Here is an 18,706-nt window from a genome sequence, read left to right as displayed (position 1 = left end):
ACCCCTAGAGTCTTGCATGCAGAGGCAAGGTTTTGGAGGGTGACCTGATGAGGGGAGCACTGTAGCTGACTTACTCTTAGAGGCGTGGGGTAGTCAGAAGAAGCAGGTTAACTGTGTTGTGAGCCATAAGGTTGTGCCTCCCGCTCCTCCTGGCTCTGCTGCCGTCGAGCAGCTTCCATCCTTGGCAGGCGTTTCTGCCATGCTCCTCCTGCCTTGGAGCCAGCCAGTTTCAAACCAAAACCTCTATTTATTTTTTTATTTTTTTATTTTTGGTATTTTTGAGACAGGGTCTCGCCATGCAGTTCAGGCTGGCCTTGAGCTCACTTTGTAGCCCAGGCTTGCCTCGAACTCGCAACAATCCTCCTGCCTCAGCCTCCCCAGTGCTGAGATTACAGATGTGCACCACCACGCCTGGCCTCAGACCAAAACCTCTAAAAATCATGAGCCCAAATAAACTCCCTGATGTAATTGTGGGTATTGTACCTCAGCAGTGCAGAAAGTAACTAAGACAGGTACCTATCTCATGACCAAATAGGGGTTTTGGTTTTGTTCCTTTAGGTCTTTGTTTTTGTTCTAAGGTGAGATTTTGCAATGTTGCCCAGGCTGGTCTCAAACTCCTGGTTCAAATGATCCTCCTGTCATTCCGAGTTCAAGACCAGCCTGGGCTACAAAGTGAGCTCCAGGCCAGCCTGAATTGCATAGTGAGACCCTATCTCAAAAAGACCGAAAAAAAAAGATCCTCCTGCCTCAGCCTCCTGAGTAGCTGGGACTACAGGCATGAACCACCATGCCTGGCTCCAAATCAATGTCCAGATTCCTGGCTTCTTTCTGTTCTCTTTCCTCAATCTGCCTAGTGTGAAGCTATCATGTCAGATATCCTTTCCCACATGCCATTTCAGTACTCTGTCACTTCACCCACTAAATGCTACCTACCTAGCTCACCTAGACCTGTATTACATCCAGGGTGTTAAATTAAATGACAAAATTGTTTGTATCCTTAAAACTTAGTATCATCAAGGCCCCACAGACCATCTATTCCCCATCAGAGGCATTTCCAGCACAATCTCACGTTGTTAGCAAAATGTGTAAACCTTTTTTTTTTTTTTTTTTTTTTTGAGACAAGGTCTCCCTGTGTGGTTCAGGCTGGCCTTGAACTCACTAGTCCAGGCTGGCCTCAAACTCAAGGTGATACTCCTGCCTCAGCCTTCCAAGTGCTTGGATTATAGGTGTGAGATACTATGCCCAGGTCACAGGAAATTTTTTAAAAATTAAATTATATGGGGATTTTTTTTGCTAAGAAGTACGATAACTGATCAATAAAAGACTTAACTATAAAAACAGGATAAATTCTAGGAAGTACAATGGAAATATGATATCTAATTTATGCTCTTATAACATGTTTTTTAAGTGGCTAATAGTGAAGTATCTCATTGCTGTAGTATTTAGATTTTGTTGGACATATTTAAAAGAGTGATATAGGACTAAGGCTATAGCCTAGCTGTAAAGCACTTGCCTAGCGTATGAGAGGCCCTGGGTTTTATCCCCAACATCACAAGAAAAAAAAAATGCTATAATAAGAAACGTCAGCATACAGAACACAGGGGAAGGTATGTCCTTTTCAGCTACTTAAAATTATAGTGAAGTATTTTGTGTGCATTTAAAAATATGTGAGGAGGCCTGTTGATCTTTAAAACTTTTTTTTCCCCCAGTGGTGGGTTCAAACCAGGGCCTCTTGCATTCTAGGCAAGCAGTGAGCTACATCTCCAGCCCTTGAAAGCTCTTTTTTTATTGTTTGCTATGTGACAGGGGGGTCTCATCATGTCCCTAAATTGCCCAGGCTGGGCTTGAACTTGGAATCCTCCTGTCTCATTCCCCAGAGTGCTGGGATTCAAGGCATGTGTCACCGCGCCCAGGTTCAGATCTCTTAGAGCAGTAAGATTTGAAGGTCACTTTGCTGGGGTGTGGCCTTTAGGGTTTGGACGGAGCCTGACTGGTTGTCTAATCTATCTTGATCAGTTTACAAATGAGGCACTGAGGGCAGAAAAGGGCTAGCTGATTTTCCCAAAGTCACACACAGTTGAGCCCACAACCCACATGTCCTTGTTTGCTCACTCCTTGCACTACCTACTGGGCCTCCACTGTGCTCTGCAGTCCCACCACTAGCGTTGGGAGAGAATGAGGAAGAAAAACAAGAAGTGATCAAGAAACAGGTTTCGATTACCAGGGACTTAACTGGGTAGGTTGCTCTCCACTCTGCTGCTTCAGCCTTGGTCAGCCTCGGAGGCCGGTGGAGGACAGAATCTAATGTTTTGATGGGACTCCGAATAACACTTTTTCCCGAGGATCTCTTCCACTCCACCTGAGAGTAAACCTGATCTTTAGAGCCATGAATGTCCAACCCAGTTACCATCATTTCATATAGGATTCCTTTCTCAGAGTACCTACAGTTCATTGTTAATCTTCAGGCACAAACAGTGCCCCATTGGACGTGATGCCCTGTTCATTCATTGCACAACCACCAGTTTGCATGGCAGTCGTGGGCCAGCCAGCCCTTGAGAGCCCCTGAGTCCAGACAGGAGCCAGAACTTGTCCAAGCATTAGGTCACAGCACACTGAAGTGGATACCCTTGGCAACAGGCCTCCCATGGCCTGTGGTGGACACAGAGCTCTGCGCAGGCACCTTGCTGCTCAGGACCCCCGGAGAAGGGACAGAGCTCCTAGATTTGTTTTAATGACTTTCGTTTTATCTTCATGACCCCAGCCTTCCCTGTGGAGCAAAAACATGTAGAGACTTTGGCTGACTCAAGGCAGGCAGACCCAAGCAGGACATGGACAAGGACAGCCCTGAACAGCAAGCTGGGCCCTGAGATGTGAACTAGAACATGGCTGGAGCTAAAGACACAGGGCTGACAGGGAAGGACACGCGCTGTTGTCAGGACACTACCACACACCCGAGGCCAGGCCACTGCTGATGCAGCAGCCCTCACCCTGGCCCCTTACCGCCCCCCACCCCTCTCCCCCGCCTGCCAGCTGCCAACAGGGCTCTGCCCTGTGTCTGCCACACCTGTCACTGCCTGTCCTTGCCCGGGGGGGCCCCATCAGCCCCTCCTCAGCTGCCTAGCAGAGCAGGCAGTTAGTGGGGAGGGGAGGGAACATGGAGCGGGGGCCGGTGGTGGGGGCAGGGCCGGGGACCGGGGCCCGAATCCGGGCGCTGCTGGGCTGCCTGGTCAAGGTGCTGCTCTGGGTGGCCTCTGCCTTGCTGTACTTTGGAAGTGAACAGGCTGCCCGCCTCCTAGGCAGCCCCTGCTTACGCCGCCTCTACCATGCCTGGTTGGCAGCAGTAGTCATCTTTGGGCCGCTTTTGCAGTTCCATGTCAACTCCCGGACCATCTTCGCCAGCCACGGCAACTTTTTCAACATGTGAGTCCACTCGGGCGTGGGAGCAGGCTCCCTGCATTCTGGGATCGCAGCTCCCTTCTCCAGGCTTCTGCTCTCCTGCCAGTCTTTACACTAAAAATAGGCATGGAGGTTGAGGTCAGGGGGAGGGGGAAGGGCACCAAGCCTGGGGTACAGGAGTAGCGCTGAGGAGGAAATGTGGACCCAACAAGGCTGAGTGGTCCTCTAAGGAGATGTCAATTTAAAAGTGGCTGGGGGTGGTAAAGGGTATGGGGAAGAGAACCAGTGACAGCGTGTAAGACGGGGGACAGAGCAGTGGTGGAACACAGACCAGGATGGGGGTTGCAGCTGGGGGATCTCAATAGTCTTCCCTCTTCTCTGCCCATAGAAAGTTTGTGAATTCGGCGTGGGGCTGGACATGCACCTTCCTGGGGGGCTTTGTGCTGCTGGTGGTGTTCCTGGCTACTCGGCGTGTAGCAGTGACTGCCAGGCACCTGAGCCGACTAGTGGTGGGGGCTGCCGTGTGGCGGGGCGCCGGCCGAGCCTTCCTGCTCATCGAGGACCTGACTGGTTCCTGCTTTGAGCCTCTGCCCCAGGGCCTGCTGCTCCATGAGCTGCCAGACCGCCGCAGCTGCCTAGCAGCTGGCCACCAGTGGCGGGGGTACACGGTTTCCTCCCACACCTTCCTGCTCACCTTCTGCTGCCTGCTCATGGCCGAAGAAGCAGCGGTGTTTGCCAAGTACCTGGCCCACGGGCTGCCTGCTGGCGCCCCCCTGCGTCTTGTCTTCCTGCTCAACGTGCTGCTGCTGGGCCTCTGGAACTTCTTGCTGCTCTGTACCGTCATCTATTTCCACCAGTACACTCACAAGGTGGTGGGCGCGGCAGTAGGCACCTTTGCCTGGTACCTCACCTATGGCAGCTGGTATCATCAGCCCTGGTCTCCAGGGAGCCCCGGCCACGGGCTCTTTCCCCGTGCACACTCCAGCCGCAAGCATAAATGAAAAGAAATAAAGGCACATCAGGCTTGGCTCTGTCTCCTTTCATCTTTAATTGGGGGCCTGGAAAGGGTGGGAAGGGTAAGAAAAGGATCTGGGGCCCTGAGTTTCTTCTTTCTTTGCTTTCATCAGTCTTGGATATTCTTCCTGGAGCATGAACTCTACTCCTACTGCCCTTTCAGTCTTCTGTGTGGGGCCCTTTTTCTTTTTTCTTTTTTTTTTTGAGACAGGGTCTCACTGTGCAGCTCAAGCAATCTTTGAACTCACTATGTAAACCAGGCTGACCTTGAACTCACATTAGTCCTCCTGCTTTAGCCTCCCTAGCGCTGAGATTACCTGTGTGTGCCATATCAAGGAATGGTGCAGCAAGGCATGGTGGTGCATGCCTGTAATCCCAACAGTTGGAGGGACAGAGGCAGGAAAATCACAAATTTGACCCCAGGCTGTGTAACTTAGTAACTTAGCAAGACCCTGTCTCAAAAAAAAAAAAAAAAAGTGCTGAGGGCTGGGGATATAGCTCTCAGAGCAAAGGCCCTGGGTTCAATCACCAGTACCACAAAATGCTAAGGCAGGTGACAGTGCCCTGTGTGTGTGTGTCCTTTACTGAGCAGGTGCTCCACCTTCAGCTTCTGCCTTCCTCAGGCATGAGCCTGCCTGGCCCGGCCACCCTGGACAGGGATGTATTTACCATCTGACCACCTACAGGAAAACTGTGTCCTTTGTAGGGGGCTCTGTTTGTGCTTAATTATTTAACAAATGTTTATTGAGCCAAGCATAGTTCTGTGTCTTGTGAATAAGACACAATTTCTATTGTTTGGGGATTTATGAGCTAACTGAAAGAGACACCTAACACAAAAATACAAACACTTGCACTGATCTTACTCTATACCAGGCACTAAGTGTTGGTAATTTCTTTATGTATCAATGAACACATTTAATCCTCATCAGTAAACTGAATTTAGTAGCTTTCCTATTGTACAGTGTGAAAACCCGCACAGAGGTTGACAGAAGAGCCAGGATTACAAATCCAGACAATATGGGTTTATTGCTCGTGTTCTAAACCAGAGATTAGCAAACCATGGCCCTGCTGTGGCCAGTTTTTGTGTGGTTGGCAAGCCAAGGTAGTTTTTACATTTTTAAATGGTTTTAAAACATCATATAATATTTTATGACGTGAAAACTGCATGAAATTCACATTCTAGCGCCCATAAATGTTTCTGGGACACAGTCACACTAATCCAGGCACATGGGACGTTTTCTTGTTACAGTGGCAAATTTGGGTAAGTTGCTACAGACACTCTAAAAGCCCACAACACCTAAAGTATTTACCATCTGACACCCACAGGAAAACGGCCAGCCCTTGTTTAAAACCACATTATCTTTTCTCAAAAACAAAACAAAACAAAACTGGCTAATATTAAAGAGAAAGTGCTTTGAAGGTACTTAAAAAGGCTGGTTTGTAATAGACTTGGAGGACTGCACTTTATAAAGAACGATGGAGAAAGTTCTCTCCGAAGAGGAGACATCTGAGCAGAGAACTGAAGGATGCCACGAGGGGAAGGATGTTTTAGGCAAAGGTTTCTCAGGGGCACAGTCCCTGAGGCAGGGATAAGCAGGATGCCTCTGAGAAACACATGGAAAGCCCAAGTGTAAAGAACGAGAGGGCGAGCAGAAGAAAGTGAACTTGAGGGCTGGGGATTTAGCTCAGCGGCACAGCGCCTGCCTGGCAAGTGCGAGGTCGTGAGTTCGATTCCTGGTACCGGAAACCGGCCCCCCCCCGAAAAAAAAGAAAGAGAACTTGAAAGGGGAGGCAGGTGTCAGTAGGCTAGGAAAGAAAGCTTAAGATTTCACGCTGCAGAGGCGCGAACCCCCGCTCGGGGAAGGTGGGGTATAGAGGAACCGAGTTTGCAGCAACCGCCCTGGAAGAGCTGACTGGCTTGGACAGTGATGGTGCCAGCGTCTATGGGGCAGACGATGCCTGTGCAGCCAGGGGAGCACGCCGGTAGGGCTGGGGAAGCGAGGCCAGCTCGGAAAGGCTGGAAGAGCGCCACGTGAAGATATCCTCCTCGTCCCAGGTCCGGCCGGGAAAGAGGGAGCAGACCGGAGATGGGGCGGGGCGGAGGCGGGTCGGCTGCAGGCTGGCAGCTGCGGGAGGCGGCGCGAGCGAGGGCCGGGCGGCGAGGGGCGGTCGGAAACGCTCCTGGGCGGCTCTAGGGGGAGCCCCCAGCCGCGGCCGCCTTCCTGCGCTCCCCTCAGCCCCGGGCTGTCCCCGCCTCCTCCCGGCGCTCCACTCCCCACTACCCAGGAAGACGGCGCCGGTGGCGAGTGCTGCTTTCGCTTTCCCTTCCCCGTGCCCGCTCCTGGCTCCTCGTGCGCGCTGGGCCCCTGCCCCGGCCATGGCCACGTTCAGGGTCCAGCCTGAAGCCCAAGCCAAGGTGAGCGGGCGGACCCAAGGAGGGCCCGCTGGGGGCGTGGCTCCGAGGGGCTGCGGGCTTCTCCGACCAGACCCTACCTGGTCGGGTCGGTCCGAGTCCAGGGTGTCCCGGGCACCTGCTCCCCGGGGAGAGGCGAGGCTGCCTTGGTTCAGCGGGGCGAGGTGGAGCAGGGAGCTGGCGTGAAGGGGAACCACGCTGGCCGGGGCCCCACACAGCGCGGGGCCGGGCTGACCCTCCCACCTCCTGGTTTCTCCCTTGGGCGGGGTCCTCGGGACCCACTCCACAGGGCACCGCTCTTCACACAGCCCAGGAGACCCCACTCCCCATTCACCACGGGGAATGTTATCCCCAAATCCAGCCCGACGGGGATCCACTCTACCCTCTCCAGATCCAGGTTTCCACCACCCCAGTCCACCCTCAGGGGACACATCTCACCTTCTTTAGGTGTGGCCTTAGAGGGACCCACTTTACTCTTCCCCGGGTCAGGCCCCCCACAACCCTAAGAAAAGTGTTCCCAAATGAACCGGTTTCTGAAGGGTTGCCTGTGCCCCACAGGTGGATGTGTTTCGTGAAGATCTGTGCACCAAGGTAAGAGTTCCATCACTACCCCTACCCAGCTCCCTCTACGCAGCCCTCCATGTGGGGCAGTGTCACCCTGGCCTTATTGCCTAAGAAAAGCATGTGATTCTGACGACTCCCCCGTCCCCCACCTCTTCAACCTCCACCTCAGGCAGAGAACCTGCTCGGGAGCTATTTCCCCAAGAAGATTTCTGAGCTGGATGCATTTTTAAAGGTATCAGGGGCGAGGCAGGAAGCTAGAGGGCAAGAGGAGAGTATGGGGGATCGTGCCAGTAAAGAGGTGAAAGGGACAACCTCATTTTCAACTCCTCCTCTCACCCTGCGCCAGGATCCAGCTCTCAATGAAGCCAACCTGAACAATCTGAAGGCCCCCCTGGACATTCCAATACCGGATCCAGCCAAAGAAAAAGAGAAGGAGGAGCGAAAGAAACAGCAGGAGGCAAGGCAGGACCTGGGAGGAAGGGCCTGACCGTGGGAAAATCAGCCTTAGTCTTGTCTCCCATAAACTCCTCTCTCCCTGTAGAAGGAAAACAAGGATGAGAAGAAGAAAGGGGAAGATGAAGACAAAGGTACTTGAAATTCATGTGGTGGGCAGACCTGCATCCCACCCTAGCCCTGAAGATTCCTTTCCACTCTCCCTCACTTTCACACAGGCTCAGTTGTAGAACTGACCCTCTGCCTACTTGCTAGGTCCTCCCTGTGGCCCAGTGAACTGTAACGAGAAGATCGTACTCCTCCTGCAGCGCCTGAAGCCCGAGATCAAAGATGTCATTGAGCAGCTCAACCTGGTGAGCCCTCCTACTTCCACCCCCAGGCGGCATTCAGGTCGAGTCCTTTGTCCCCTTAGTCCCTGCCAGTTAGGGCATGGTACTTGCCAGGTCTCAGTAGGAGAGGGCACATCAAGCGAAGCTAGCAGTCCAGGCCCTGGGGCTCAGGATGACCTGGCATCCTGCCACCCTGCATGGGCAGGGATGCAAGGGACAAAAGGAACCTGGGAACTGGCTGATGTGGTTTTGATACCATTCCTTCTCCCCAGGTCACTACCTGGTTGCAGCTACAGATACCTCGGATTGAGGATGGAAATAATTTTGGGGTGGCCGTCCAGGTAGGAGCACTGCGCCCCCACCTCCCTGCCCTGCTGTGAAGTCCGTGCTTCCTTCCACTTCCCCTAATCTTTCCTCCGTATTTCCTTTCCCAGGAGAAAGTGTTTGAACTGATGACCAGCCTTCACACAAAGCTAGAAGGCTTCCACACTCAAATCTCAAAGTGCGTAACTAGCCCCCTGCACTCTTCTGCACACCCTGGCCTCTTTGGGAACACAGCCCTGGGCTTCCCCTTCCTTCTCCCGCTCCTTACACACCGCTTCTGCTTTCCACAGGTATTTCTCTGAGCGTGGTGACGCAGTAACCAAAGCAGCCAAGCAGCCCCATGTGGTAGGTGAAGCTCAGGTCAGGGCTCACAGGGGAAGGACACATTTCAAGTCAGGCCTGACCCCAACTTTCCACAGGGTGATTATCGGCAGCTGGTGCATGAGCTGGATGAGGCAGAGTACCGGGACATCCGGCTGATGGTCATGGAGATCCGCAATGCTTATGTGAGGAGGCAGGGCAGGGGAGGGCGGGGCAGGGGAGGGCAGGGCAGGGGTGGGCTACGGCACATGTCCCAGGCCATCTGCTCCCTGATCCTGCAGGCTGCAGGCAAAGGATGACAAAGCCTAGCCTCTCCACAAGACTAGAAATGGGGCAGAGAACCCTGCAGGCCTGTGGCTGACCCCCACTGCACCCTGGCTCTGTAGGCTGTGCTATACGACATCATCCTGAAGAACTTTGAGAAGCTCAAGAAGCCCCGCGGAGAAACAAAGGGAATGATTTATTGAAGGTGTCTGCTCTCACTGGGATGGGCATAGCAGAGCCCGACCTTCTTTTTACTGGGGACTCCAGCCTTTCCCCTACCTTTCTCCTGTTGAAGTTTCTCCCTCACTTTGTCTCCTAAGCACAATAAATACAGTCATACAGTTGCCCATCAGCCCAAGTCTCTTTATTGGATCCTGGCCTCCCTGACCCTAGCTCAGGCATTTCCATTAGTGGGACCAACCCACTGGGTGATTTGGCTGTTGAGCTGCTGGTTGGTCCAGTCCTGCTGGATGTCATCAAGGTGGCAGTCAAAGTCCACAAGGTGCTGGTGGGCCCGGCCCTCCAGTAGTGCCCCCACCATCTGCCGTGACTGGTCCCAGTCCCTCCACATCACTCTGAAAGAGAAAACTCAGTGGCATGCGCACCCATAATCCCAGCTACTCTGGAGGCAAAGGCAGGAGGATCACAAGTTCGAGGCCCCGTGTGTCATGCGCACCCATAATCCCAGCTACTCCGGAGGCAAAGGCAGGAGGATCACAAGTTCGAGTCCAGCCAAGTAAATGAGATCCTGCCTCAGAATCAAGAAGAGCTGGAGATGGAGTGCAATGCTCCCTAGATTCAATCCCCAGTACTGAAGAAAGAAAGGAGGGAGGGAGGAAAGGAAGAAAGGAAGAAGAAAGGGAGAGAGGAGAGAAGAAAGGAAGGGAGGGAGGGAAAGGGGATAGGAAGGCAGGCTCATAGAGGTTCAATAGTGGGCAGTGGGGCCAGACAGACTTAACAGGTTAAGTCAGGACGAAGGACCGAGAAGGCCCGGGAGCCATGGGATTCCAAAACCAGGTAGAAGAAACAGGGCACTCACAAGTTCTTGTCTTTGGGGACCCAGCGGAGACCCTGGTTCTCCAGGACGATAACTGGAGGCACACGAGGCTGAGGCACCAGTTTCTGATTATCTAACTAGGTGAACAAAGAAAGGCAGGTGAAGGTTTCAAGGATCTTCCTCCTTCCTTCTCTCCACCTCCCTACCCTGAAACCTAAGCCTCACCATAATAAGTGCTGCATCAGGGAAGAATTCTGCAATTCGCCCAGCGATTTTCAAGGCCAGTGGCCCCGGGCTGTGCAGAGAGAAGATGAGAAGAGTGAGGATCCGACTGTGAACCGACCCCTACGTCGGAGCTGTGCCTCCTGGATCTCATGGGTGTGGGCACAGTCATGGCCTTTCCCTGTGGCTGGCCTGGGGGTTGGGCTCCCTCTGTCCTTGATATATGACTGGTTGATGCTTGTGTGCAATGGGAAAAAGGCGCTCAGACACTGCTGGTGAGAATGGAAACGAAAGGTGGTCTTTCTGAAGGGTAATTTGATATAGCCATCCAAATTGAAACTGTATGCTATACATATGCTAAACAAGAAATTCCACTTATAAAGAATTTACTGTAACAGGATGGTCACAGTAAAAGCCTGGAGACAACCTCAGTGTTTAGTGTAAGGTATTAAATAAATTATAATCTATTCATATTCATACTACATAATAATACTGTAACAATTATACTATAATTATACGATAGTAATTATACTATGGTAATTTATACTATATAGCTGTTAAGGTAGGTCGTGGTATGGAGCTGGAAAGATGTCAAATATTTTTTTATTTTTGCAGTACTAGGGACTGATCTAGGGCCTTTGCACAGGCTACATCCTCAGCCTACTTTTTTTTTTTTTTCTCTTTTTGAGACAGGGTCTTGCTATGTAGTTCAGGCTGGCCTTGAGCTCACTTTGTAGCCCAGGCTGGTCCCGAACTCACAACGATCCTCCCACCTCAGCCTCCTGAGTGCTGGGATTACAGGCCTAGCCCACCACGCCCGGCTCAGCCCACTCTTTGTTTTTAATTTTTTTAAAAAATTTTTTATTTTAAAGAGTAAAAGAAGGATAACATAATAATAGGGGGGGGCTTACCAAATTATAGACAAAGTGGTAGGAAATTATCAATGGTTACTGTTTTACATATTGTTATCTACAAGGTAGTTTCTCAGGAAAACAAATAGACAAATAATAGTAAGTTACAGACAAAAGGTGTAGGAGATTATCAATAGTTGTTGTACTATACTTTGGTATCTTCAAAGTGGCTTTTAAAGAAATAGAGCTATACATGAGTGACCAATTTATTTTTAATTTTAAGTTAGTGTCTTGCTAAGTCTCTAAATTTCCCAGGTTTGGCTCAGATTTTCAAACCTGCTGCCTCAGCCTCCCAGAGTGCTGAGATTACAGGCCAGCACCACTAGCTTAGCTTTAAATATCTATTAAGTGAGGGAGTAAACCAAATTACAAAACTGTAAAATTATATTTCTAATTTGATCTCTATACATGATAAACATCATATATAAAGTCTTCTTTTTAAGTTGCTAGTTGGGGGCATCACAAAGCAAGATCAAGCTGGGAGTGGTGGTGCACATCTGTAATCCTAGCGCTCAGGAGGCTGAGGCAGGAAGATCACTGCGAGTTCCTGGCCAGCCTGGGCTACAAAGTGAGTTCAAGGCCAGCCTGAACTGCATAGCAAAACCCTGCCTCAAAAAGACCCCAAAAATTAATTAATTAAAGCAAGAGCACCTTGTTGATTTTTCGTTTGTTTGTTTGTTTTTGTTTTCCGGTACCGGGAATCGAACTCACGACGCCGCGCTTGCCAGGCAGGGGCTGTGCCGCCGAGCTAAACGCCAGCCCCCAAGAGCACTTTGTTGAAACACATCTGCCATCCTCACCCCCGACCACAGCTCCTCCTATTATGAGTAGGGGTCTGTCCTGTTCATTCTCGTATTTCCTCGCTCCAGTGCTCAGCACAGCGCCTGGGGTACAGAACCTGCTCCTAAACTTTTGATAAAGGTAGAAGGAATGTCCATGGTTCATCTGCATGCAGCCAGCCCACCCCCGCCGCGGTCCTGCGCCTTCTGCCTTCGGCTCTCCCACTCACCTCTGGTCGTCCCGAGCTGCATTGGCATGGTAGTACCCAGCCACCACCAGACCGGCCTGCGCGCCCCACACATCCACCTGTCGTGGGAAAGGGGCCATCAGTAACTGAATCGCACCGCCGGCTCTGTGGGTGCGCACTGCTGCCAAGGGTTTGGCACGAACTGGGGCTAGGGGCGTTAGGGGGCTCGCGGTGTGGGTGTGCGTCCAGCCGCGGCACCTGGTTGAGGGCGACTTCCAGCATGACTGACAAGCCCAGGTGACTGTGGAAGAGGGGCACACAGTCGGTGAGGCACAGGCACTCTCGGGACCGCGGCGCTGGCGCCAGCAGCAGCCCGTTGACCGCAGCGTGCGGGTACCGGGCGGCGTGCAGACACATCTTCACGTAGGCGCGGGCCGAGATCTCCACCTCCCCCATTGTGAGCGGAGCCTGCGGGGCCTCCGCAAGCCCGAGCGTGCGGTTCCCACCCCCACGCCACCGCACTCGGCCTTTCCGTGCCCCCTAGCTTGGGTCACGGTGACTGCTCCGCGCTGCCTCTGTCCCGCGCCTGCCCACCGCGCGGCCCGCCGGAGGCCTCCAGGGCATCCCGAGGCGCCAGCCCTGCCCGCTGGTCCTCCGCGCGACCGCAGGTCTGCGCCTGCTCCTGGCCAGGCCTATGCCGCGGTCCCGCCCACGTTGTACTCTTTGATAGGCCTAGAAGTTTTCGTTGTGTTCTATCAGTAGCCGCATCCAAGCCTGACTCCGCCCTGATTTCAAGCGAACTGGAGAGATGCACCTTTGGAAGGGAAAGAAGAGAACGCTTGTAGCTAGGCTGGCTTCTGCGGATTGCAGGGTGCCTTCTCTGCTTACCTGCGCGGCCCGCCACCCGCAGGCCCCGGGAGAGCCGGCCCGGTTCTGTAGACCTTTCAAGGTGGGGACAAAGTGGACCGCCTCGCCAGTGTTAGTTAGGATGAATGGATCGACGCTCTAGACCAGCTCTGTCACTGACTGATGAGCTGGGTTACCTTCCCAACTGTAGGTTACCTGGCACTTGGTTTCCTTAAGGTAATAACTGCTGCCTATTAGATGAGGTAGGTGTGAGCACCGACTCCCAAACTGCCGAGGGTTGTGTAGCACGTTCTTATCCTGTATTTTAAAACGGGACAAGGCCCGAAGTTAAAGACAGTTCCGTGGAGTTACAGCAAAGATCACAGCAGAGGAATCCTTGCCACATTCAGAGTACAATCCGAAAGGCAGATATAAAGACAAATGGCCGAATGAGAGGCCGAAAGAGTCAAAAACAAAAATCTACGTCATCGTTAATGTCCTGTGGTACATTTCCTTTACCATAATGCCTCTGAAGGACTTCATCCCCCTGCCAGCCCTTGAGAAAGAGTCTAACCATTCACTCTTACTTATTATTATTTATTTTGGGGGTGGAAATTAAATACTACATCCCCAGTCTTTTTTTTTTTTTTTTTAGTACCAGGAATTGAACTCAGGACCTTGAGCTCGCCAGGCAGGCACTTGTGCCACTGAGCTGTATCACCAGCCCAGTCTGGGTTTTTTTGGGGGGGCGGGGGGTACAGGTTCTCCCTCAGTTGCCCAGTCAGAGTCCAAACCCAACAATGCTCCTGCCTACACTCTCAGTCTTCCCAGGGAAATCTCACTTTCCCTCAGGCTGCCTCAAACTGATACAGCTCTGTGGACCTCAGCCACAGAGTTTTCCCTTTGTCTCTCTCCAGCCTGACTACCTAAAAGGTGCTGTGAACTGGTGCAGCTCTCGATGTTGGGTGTGTGTGTATGTGTATGTGTGTGTGTGTGTGTGAGAGAGAGAGAGAGAGAGAGAGAGAGAGACAGAGACAGAGACAGAGACAGAGACAGAGACAGAGAGGATTTAGACATAAAGATACAAAAGCTGAGGTCAGGTGGAACCCTCTCTCCTGATGGGAGGAAAGGAACTGCTCAACCACCGTAGTACATTTGGAGCTGGAACAACTTGTTTTTGTGGCTTGCCTCAGGAGCTCTTTGTTCAGAACTGCCTTGCCTTGCCCTGCCAGATGTGATCAATTTCCAGCTTCAGCCACTCCCTACAAAAAGGACTCTGTCCAGATGTCACCTTTACCATGACACCACCAGATGGAAATAACCTAAATTCCAAAATGTGGGTTATGTGCATGGCTGACATGCCACCCATAGATGGTTTCTCAGTTAAAAGGCTGGAAAACTAGGCAATCAGCATCTCCGCATTCCCACTACATTTGCCTCAGTGTCTGGCTGTATATGGCACTGGATATATGCTATCATTAATGACACACACCAGAGGTAATCCATACAAGGAACAAGTTGTTTATTTTCCTGCTAGTCTTGGGCTCAATACATAGATGGCTTCTCCTCACCCTTTGGGTTGACAATTTTCTCCAGGTTGCTGCTGATGATATGATAAAGCTCTGCCTGGAGGAAAGGCAGAAGAGCAGGTGTTAGGTTCTTGGCCTCCCTAAGCCCCCTCCACCCATCTCCATTAGGGGCTTATTCCACACTCACATAGAAGGCCCTCAGGTTCAGCACCATGGCCCTGAGATTCCCATAGGCTGCCTCATCTCTCTCATGCACCAAGGCCCGGTAATCCATCTGGGATGTGGGAGGCAAAGCTGAGTCAGCCCCCCGGGAGGCTGGCGCATTAGTCTGCTTTCTTCTTGCAAGGGATAGGTACCTGGAAGCTAAGTCCCTTCTCAGCACTAAATGGGATCCCACAGGATCAAGCAGGGAAAGGTGTCAAGATTGCTCAAGTCCAGATCATTTTTTTTAGGCAACTTTCTTTTTCATGTATTTTCTTTCTCTTTTTCATTGCTGGTTTGTTTTCGTTTTTATTTCTGTTTTTGAGACAGGATCTCACTATGTAGCCCAGGCTGGCTTAGAATTCCAGTGATCCACCTGCCTCAGCCTCCTGAGTGCTGAGATTACAGGTGTGTACCACCATGCCTGGCTATTTTTTTCTTTTTATTTGTTGTTGTTTGGGGTTGTTACTTTTTTAAAAAAAATAGGCTATACTTTTGGCTTAATATTCTACACATTAAGAAAGTCATGAATAAGACAGAAAAACCTCTTTCCTCTCCCTGCCCTCAGTCCCATCCCTCACCAGCGTTGGCTAGAAGACTGGGGACAATGCACTTACTACATGGGTCTCCTTGGAGGCCTTGGCCACAGCATCACCACGTTCTGAGAAGTACCTGCCAGAGCAAGGGGTACCACAGGAGTATGTGTTCAGGGACAGGATCAGAATGCACACACCTTCCCAGAGTCTCCCATCATTCTGATGGGACTGTCTAGCTTTGGGAAATGTCCCGGCAGCCCCCCATGCAGGTCCTTCAGGGCCCTCACGTGGAAATGGTTGTCTGGAAGGCTTCTACTTTGGTCTTCACTGCATTCACCCTTTCCAGAACTTTCTCCTGTTGTGACATAGGGGGCAAAGAAAACACTTCATCTCATTCCTTCACTCACTCTCTCCCTCCTCATAGTTCATGCCTGCCACTTATTAGTCCCAAGTCCCCGCCCCTTAGTGTCCTCAGTCAGTCACCCTACCCCAAGTCCCGAGGACTGAACTTGAGGCCTCATGCATGCTTGGTAAGCACTCCGTCACTGAGCTGTATCTCCAGCCCTTTTGTTTCTTTCTTTCTTTCTTTTTTTTTTTTTTTTTGAGAGAAGGTCTTATTAAATGGTCCAGGCTGACCTCAAACATGCACTCCTCCTGCCTTAGCCTCCCAAGTAGCTAGGATTATGGATGTCCACCACCATGCCCAGCCTCATTCAACCTTTTCCTACCTGGATTGCTACCCCAAAATCATTTCCATCCTCAATCTTGGGGATCAGGTGCTGGATCCATGCAATCACCTATGTTGAGAAGGAATCATCCAATCAACCTACTAGATTCTTCCTATTATGCCACTTTTTTTTTTTTTTTGGTACTGGGAATTGAACTCACGACCTCAGGCTTGTGAGGCAAGCGCTTATGCCACTGAGCTACATCCCCGGCCCACCACTTGCTAATGACTGAGCATTTATTATGTGCCCAGCATTGTGCTATGAATCTTTTTGTCTTTGAGACTAGGTCTCGCTCTGCAGTTCAGGCTGGCCTTGAGCTCACCTTGTAGCCCAGGCTGGTCTCAAACTCACAAGGATTCTCCTGCCTCAGCCTTCCAAGTACTTGGATTACAGGAATGTGCCACCATCCCTGGCGTACTATGAATTATTCATGTCATTTAGTCATCACAGTAAACATCTAAGGTATACATTTTATTGTACCCATTTAACAGACAAAACAACTGAGTCACAGAATGTTTAAGTACTTAAGGATATCAGCTAAGTGATAAGATCAGGATTTGAACCCAAGGTTTTATTTTGTTTTTGTGGTACTGCGGATTGAATCCAAGGCCTTGTGCATGCAAGGCAAGAACTCTACCACTGAGCCACATCCCCAGCCCAACCCAAGGTTTTAAACCAACTCACTATATCATATCATTTGCACAGTGTAGCTGGTACAACAGTAGGTTCTAGAGTTATAGAAGTGGATATGGCACAGTCTCTGATTCCAAAGGTACCATTATAATATAAGGACCAAATGAAAAAAGAAAATAATTATGAAAAAATGTAATACTAGGTCTAACAGAATGAGGAAAAAGAGGTTCTAAACCCAAGACACAGAAAGAAGTACCCTTGATGAGGACCAGGTCACTGAACGACAGACTTACATCCCTAAAGGTTACCAGAACTGGGCCTTGTTTTTTTTTTTTTTTTTTTTTTTTTGGTACCAGGAATTGAACTCAGGACATTGCGCTTGCCAGGCAGGTGCTTGTGCCACTGAGCTCGATCCCCAGGCCCCTTGCTTGTCTTCTCTTCCCACTTAACCCAGTGCCCCAGCTTACCAGAATGCACTTCTCTTTGAGAGTCCATACTTCTGGCTTAACCAGAGCAAGCAGGGCCAGGAGCTTCTCATTCCCAGGGAGGAAGCCACACTTAGGGACTGTGAGAAAGGGGGAATTCAAGTCCTTTCTCATCCAGTAGTCAATGAGCCCTTTCCCCTTCCCTATCCATCTTGTCTTCCATTACCTTCTTTCTTTTCCTGCTTATCTGTTTCCATCTAGGGCAAAATGGGGGATGGTACTTTAGAAAAGTCATTGGGGTTAAAGGGCGGTCATTTTCATTGGCTCATAGCCCTGAGCCCTGAGTTCCTCACCTCATCGTCCTTGGGTGGAGGGTCTGGGATAGGGATGTCCAGTGGGGCCCGAAGGGAGGTCAAGTCTGCCACATTGAGGGAGTCCTCCTGCACAGAGTTCACTGTCAGGGTTACCCAGTCCCTTCCACTCACCCTGAGCCCTGAGCCCTCCCTCCACACATTGTCTGCCCTCTGCCTCCCAGCCTAGGCTCAGGCTCATACCATGCCAACATTCGCAATCCACCATTCACAACTATTCCTGAGTGCTGAACCCAGCTGTCAGCCTGAGAGTGTGGGCCTCAGAGGTGGTCATAGGGCCCCCACTACTCACGTGCAAAAGCTGACTCAGGTATATGATTTTCTGCGGCAAAAATCTGTAGAGGAATTCCTCAGCCTGTAGGTTACATCGCAGGGGTGGGGAATCAGATGTGCGATGAGATATGTGAGAAGTGAGACCCAACAGCCCCCTGGAAATCACTGAGTCCCAGACTTATAAATGAGGAAACTGAAGCCCTGGAAATGTAGGGACTTGCCCAAGCAGGTAGGTGGCAGAATCAAGTTTAGAACACGGTATTCCTGCTCTGGGGGCCACCTTTCCCTCCTCTTCAAAAGATAGGAGAGGAGTGGGAAAAGTCTTAACAGAGGTCAAGTTAAAAGAAGAAATCAGTAAGTAAGAGCTCACCTTGGGTGAAAGCTTGGTAAGGGAAATAGGGACCAAGTCTAGGATGAGTTTGGGGGCTTCTCTGAGAGGTTGTGATGTTCGAGTACTGCTCTAAGATTTTGGGGCAAATAGCTTGAATTCGTAAAGACTTACCTCCTGGAAAAGGTTTTGTCTGAAGACATCCACCTGCACGCAGAACAGTACCCGGATGTTGGTTAAAGGTTTCAGTTGCCGAGCGTAAGATCCCACCCGCAACAGGATACCCTCCAACTGTGGCTCAGGATTTTCCCACAAGCTTTTTCCTGAAAGCTTCTGCTCAGTGCAGAGACTAGCCAGAGGGTAGAAATCTGTGGGTCAGGGGCAGAAGTGAAAGCACTAACGAGAGGTTGGGGGAGTTCTCTGGACTCGCCGCGGCCCCATGAAGCACCCAGCTTGGCTTCCATTAGGGGGGCTCCCTTTCCCGTTCCTGTTCTCCGGCTGCCCTTTACCTGTTTGCGGGCCTCCTCGCTCAGGCGCACCCCACAAGGTTTGGCCATGCTGCTCCACTTGCTAGATCTCCGGGCTAGCGGCTCCGGCTTTCGCTTTCACTCCCTGGGGCCAGGCCCACCCCCTTCGGCCCCGCCCACTTTCTCCTTTTCCC

At 51.2% G+C, this 18,706-nt stretch overlaps 4 protein-coding genes across 5 annotated transcripts; 2 read left to right on the top strand and 2 right to left on the bottom strand.

Annotated features, from left to right (window-relative positions):
* The first annotated feature begins 3,081 nt into the window (after window positions 1-3,081).
* On the top strand, window positions 3,082-4,423 carry Fitm1 (fat storage-inducing transmembrane protein 1). Its single transcript, XM_005377045.2, has 2 exons — window positions 3,082-3,420; window positions 3,785-4,423. Exons 1-2 carry the CDS (start codon window positions 3,155-3,157, stop codon window positions 4,395-4,397), a joined length of 879 nt encoding a protein of 292 aa, XP_005377102.1. The 5' UTR covers window positions 3,082-3,154; the 3' UTR covers window positions 4,398-4,423.
* Window positions 4,424-6,547: 2,124 nt separating this feature from the next.
* Window positions 6,548-9,430, top strand: Psme1 (proteasome activator subunit 1). 2 transcript variants are annotated; one of them, XM_013510409.1, is made up of 11 exons: window positions 6,548-6,826; window positions 7,382-7,414; window positions 7,557-7,619; window positions 7,734-7,844; window positions 7,929-7,974; window positions 8,096-8,193; window positions 8,442-8,510; window positions 8,604-8,671; window positions 8,784-8,838; window positions 8,913-8,999; window positions 9,096-9,189. In XM_013510409.1, the coding sequence occupies exons 1-11, from the start codon at window positions 6,788-6,790 to the stop codon at window positions 9,111-9,113; spliced, it is 687 nt and encodes a 228-aa protein (XP_013365863.1). In that variant the 5' UTR covers window positions 6,548-6,787; the 3' UTR covers window positions 9,114-9,189. The 2 variants fall into 2 exon arrangements, with proteins under 2 accessions (XP_013365863.1, XP_005377090.1); XM_005377033.2 differs by lacking the exon at window positions 9,096-9,189 and adding an exon at window positions 9,201-9,430 and having other exon boundaries at window positions 6,550-6,826.
* Emc9 (ER membrane protein complex subunit 9) lies at window positions 9,424-13,640 on the bottom strand. Its single transcript, XM_005377037.1, has 6 exons — window positions 13,238-13,640; window positions 12,434-12,989; window positions 12,218-12,294; window positions 10,301-10,370; window positions 10,118-10,212; window positions 9,424-9,653 (listed from the first exon to the last, which is right to left on the bottom strand). Exons 2-6 carry the CDS (start codon window positions 12,629-12,631, stop codon window positions 9,473-9,475), a joined length of 621 nt encoding a protein of 206 aa, XP_005377094.1. The 5' UTR covers window positions 12,632-12,989; window positions 13,238-13,640; the 3' UTR covers window positions 9,424-9,472.
* An 882-nt stretch (window positions 13,641-14,522) lies between these two features.
* Window positions 14,523-18,697, bottom strand: Psme2 (proteasome activator subunit 2). The gene is made up of 11 exons (XM_005377038.2): window positions 18,555-18,697; window positions 18,220-18,252; window positions 17,737-17,799; window positions 17,427-17,513; window positions 17,300-17,330; window positions 17,116-17,213; window positions 16,016-16,084; window positions 15,575-15,642; window positions 15,369-15,423; window positions 14,738-14,824; window positions 14,523-14,647 (listed from the first exon to the last, which is right to left on the bottom strand). Exons 1-11 carry the CDS (start codon window positions 18,600-18,602, stop codon window positions 14,567-14,569), a joined length of 720 nt encoding a protein of 239 aa, XP_005377095.1. The 5' UTR covers window positions 18,603-18,697; the 3' UTR covers window positions 14,523-14,566.
* Window positions 18,698-18,706: the final 9 nt, after the last annotated feature.

This window comes from Chinchilla lanigera, unplaced genomic scaffold (assembly GCF_000276665.1).
Source record: "Chinchilla lanigera isolate Chin_1 unplaced genomic scaffold, ChiLan1.0 scaffold00008, whole genome shotgun sequence".
Lineage (NCBI taxonomy): Eukaryota > Metazoa > Chordata > Mammalia > Rodentia > Chinchillidae > Chinchilla > Chinchilla lanigera.
This window is presented reverse-complemented; position numbering and strand designations above follow the sequence as displayed.

Bases quoted from the DNA above. Each gene is read 5' to 3' on its own strand.
- Fitm1 (XM_005377045.2), top strand. From the start codon at position 3,155: ATGGAGCGGGGGCCGGTGGTGGGGGCAGGGCCGGGGACCGGGGCCCGA. The intron at 3,421-3,784 runs GTGAGTCCACTC...CTCTGCCCATAG, and splicing joins CACGGCAACTTTTTCAACAT to AAAGTTTGTGAATTCGGCGT.
- Psme1 (XM_005377033.2), top strand. From the start codon at position 6,788: ATGGCCACGTTCAGGGTCCAGCCTGAAGCCCAAGCCAAG. The intron at 8,672-8,783 runs GTGCGTAACTAG...TGCTTTCCACAG, and splicing joins TTCCACACTCAAATCTCAAA to GTATTTCTCTGAGCGTGGTG. The intron at 8,839-8,912 runs GTAGGTGAAGCT...AACTTTCCACAG, and splicing joins CAGCCAAGCAGCCCCATGTG to GGTGATTATCGGCAGCTGGT.
- Emc9 (XM_005377037.1), bottom strand. From the start codon at position 12,631: ATGGGGGAGGTGGAGATCTCGGCCCGCGCCTACGTGAAGATGTGTCTG. The intron at 12,295-12,433 runs GTGCCGCGGCTG...TTCCCACGACAG, and splicing joins TGGAAGTCGCCCTCAACCAG to GTGGATGTGTGGGGCGCGCA. The intron at 10,213-10,300 runs GTGAGGCTTAGG...TTGTTCACCTAG, and splicing joins CTGATGCAGCACTTATTATG to TTAGATAATCAGAAACTGGT.
- Psme2 (XM_005377038.2), bottom strand. From the start codon at position 18,602: ATGGCCAAACCTTGTGGGGTGCGCCTGAGCGAGGAGGCCCGCAAACAG. The intron at 15,643-16,015 runs GTAGGAAAAGGT...ATGTCACAACAG, and splicing joins ATTTTGGGGTAGCAATCCAG to GAGAAAGTTCTGGAAAGGGT. The intron at 14,648-14,737 runs GTGAGTGTGGAA...CCTTTCCTCCAG, and splicing joins TGAACCTGAGGGCCTTCTAT to GCAGAGCTTTATCATATCAT.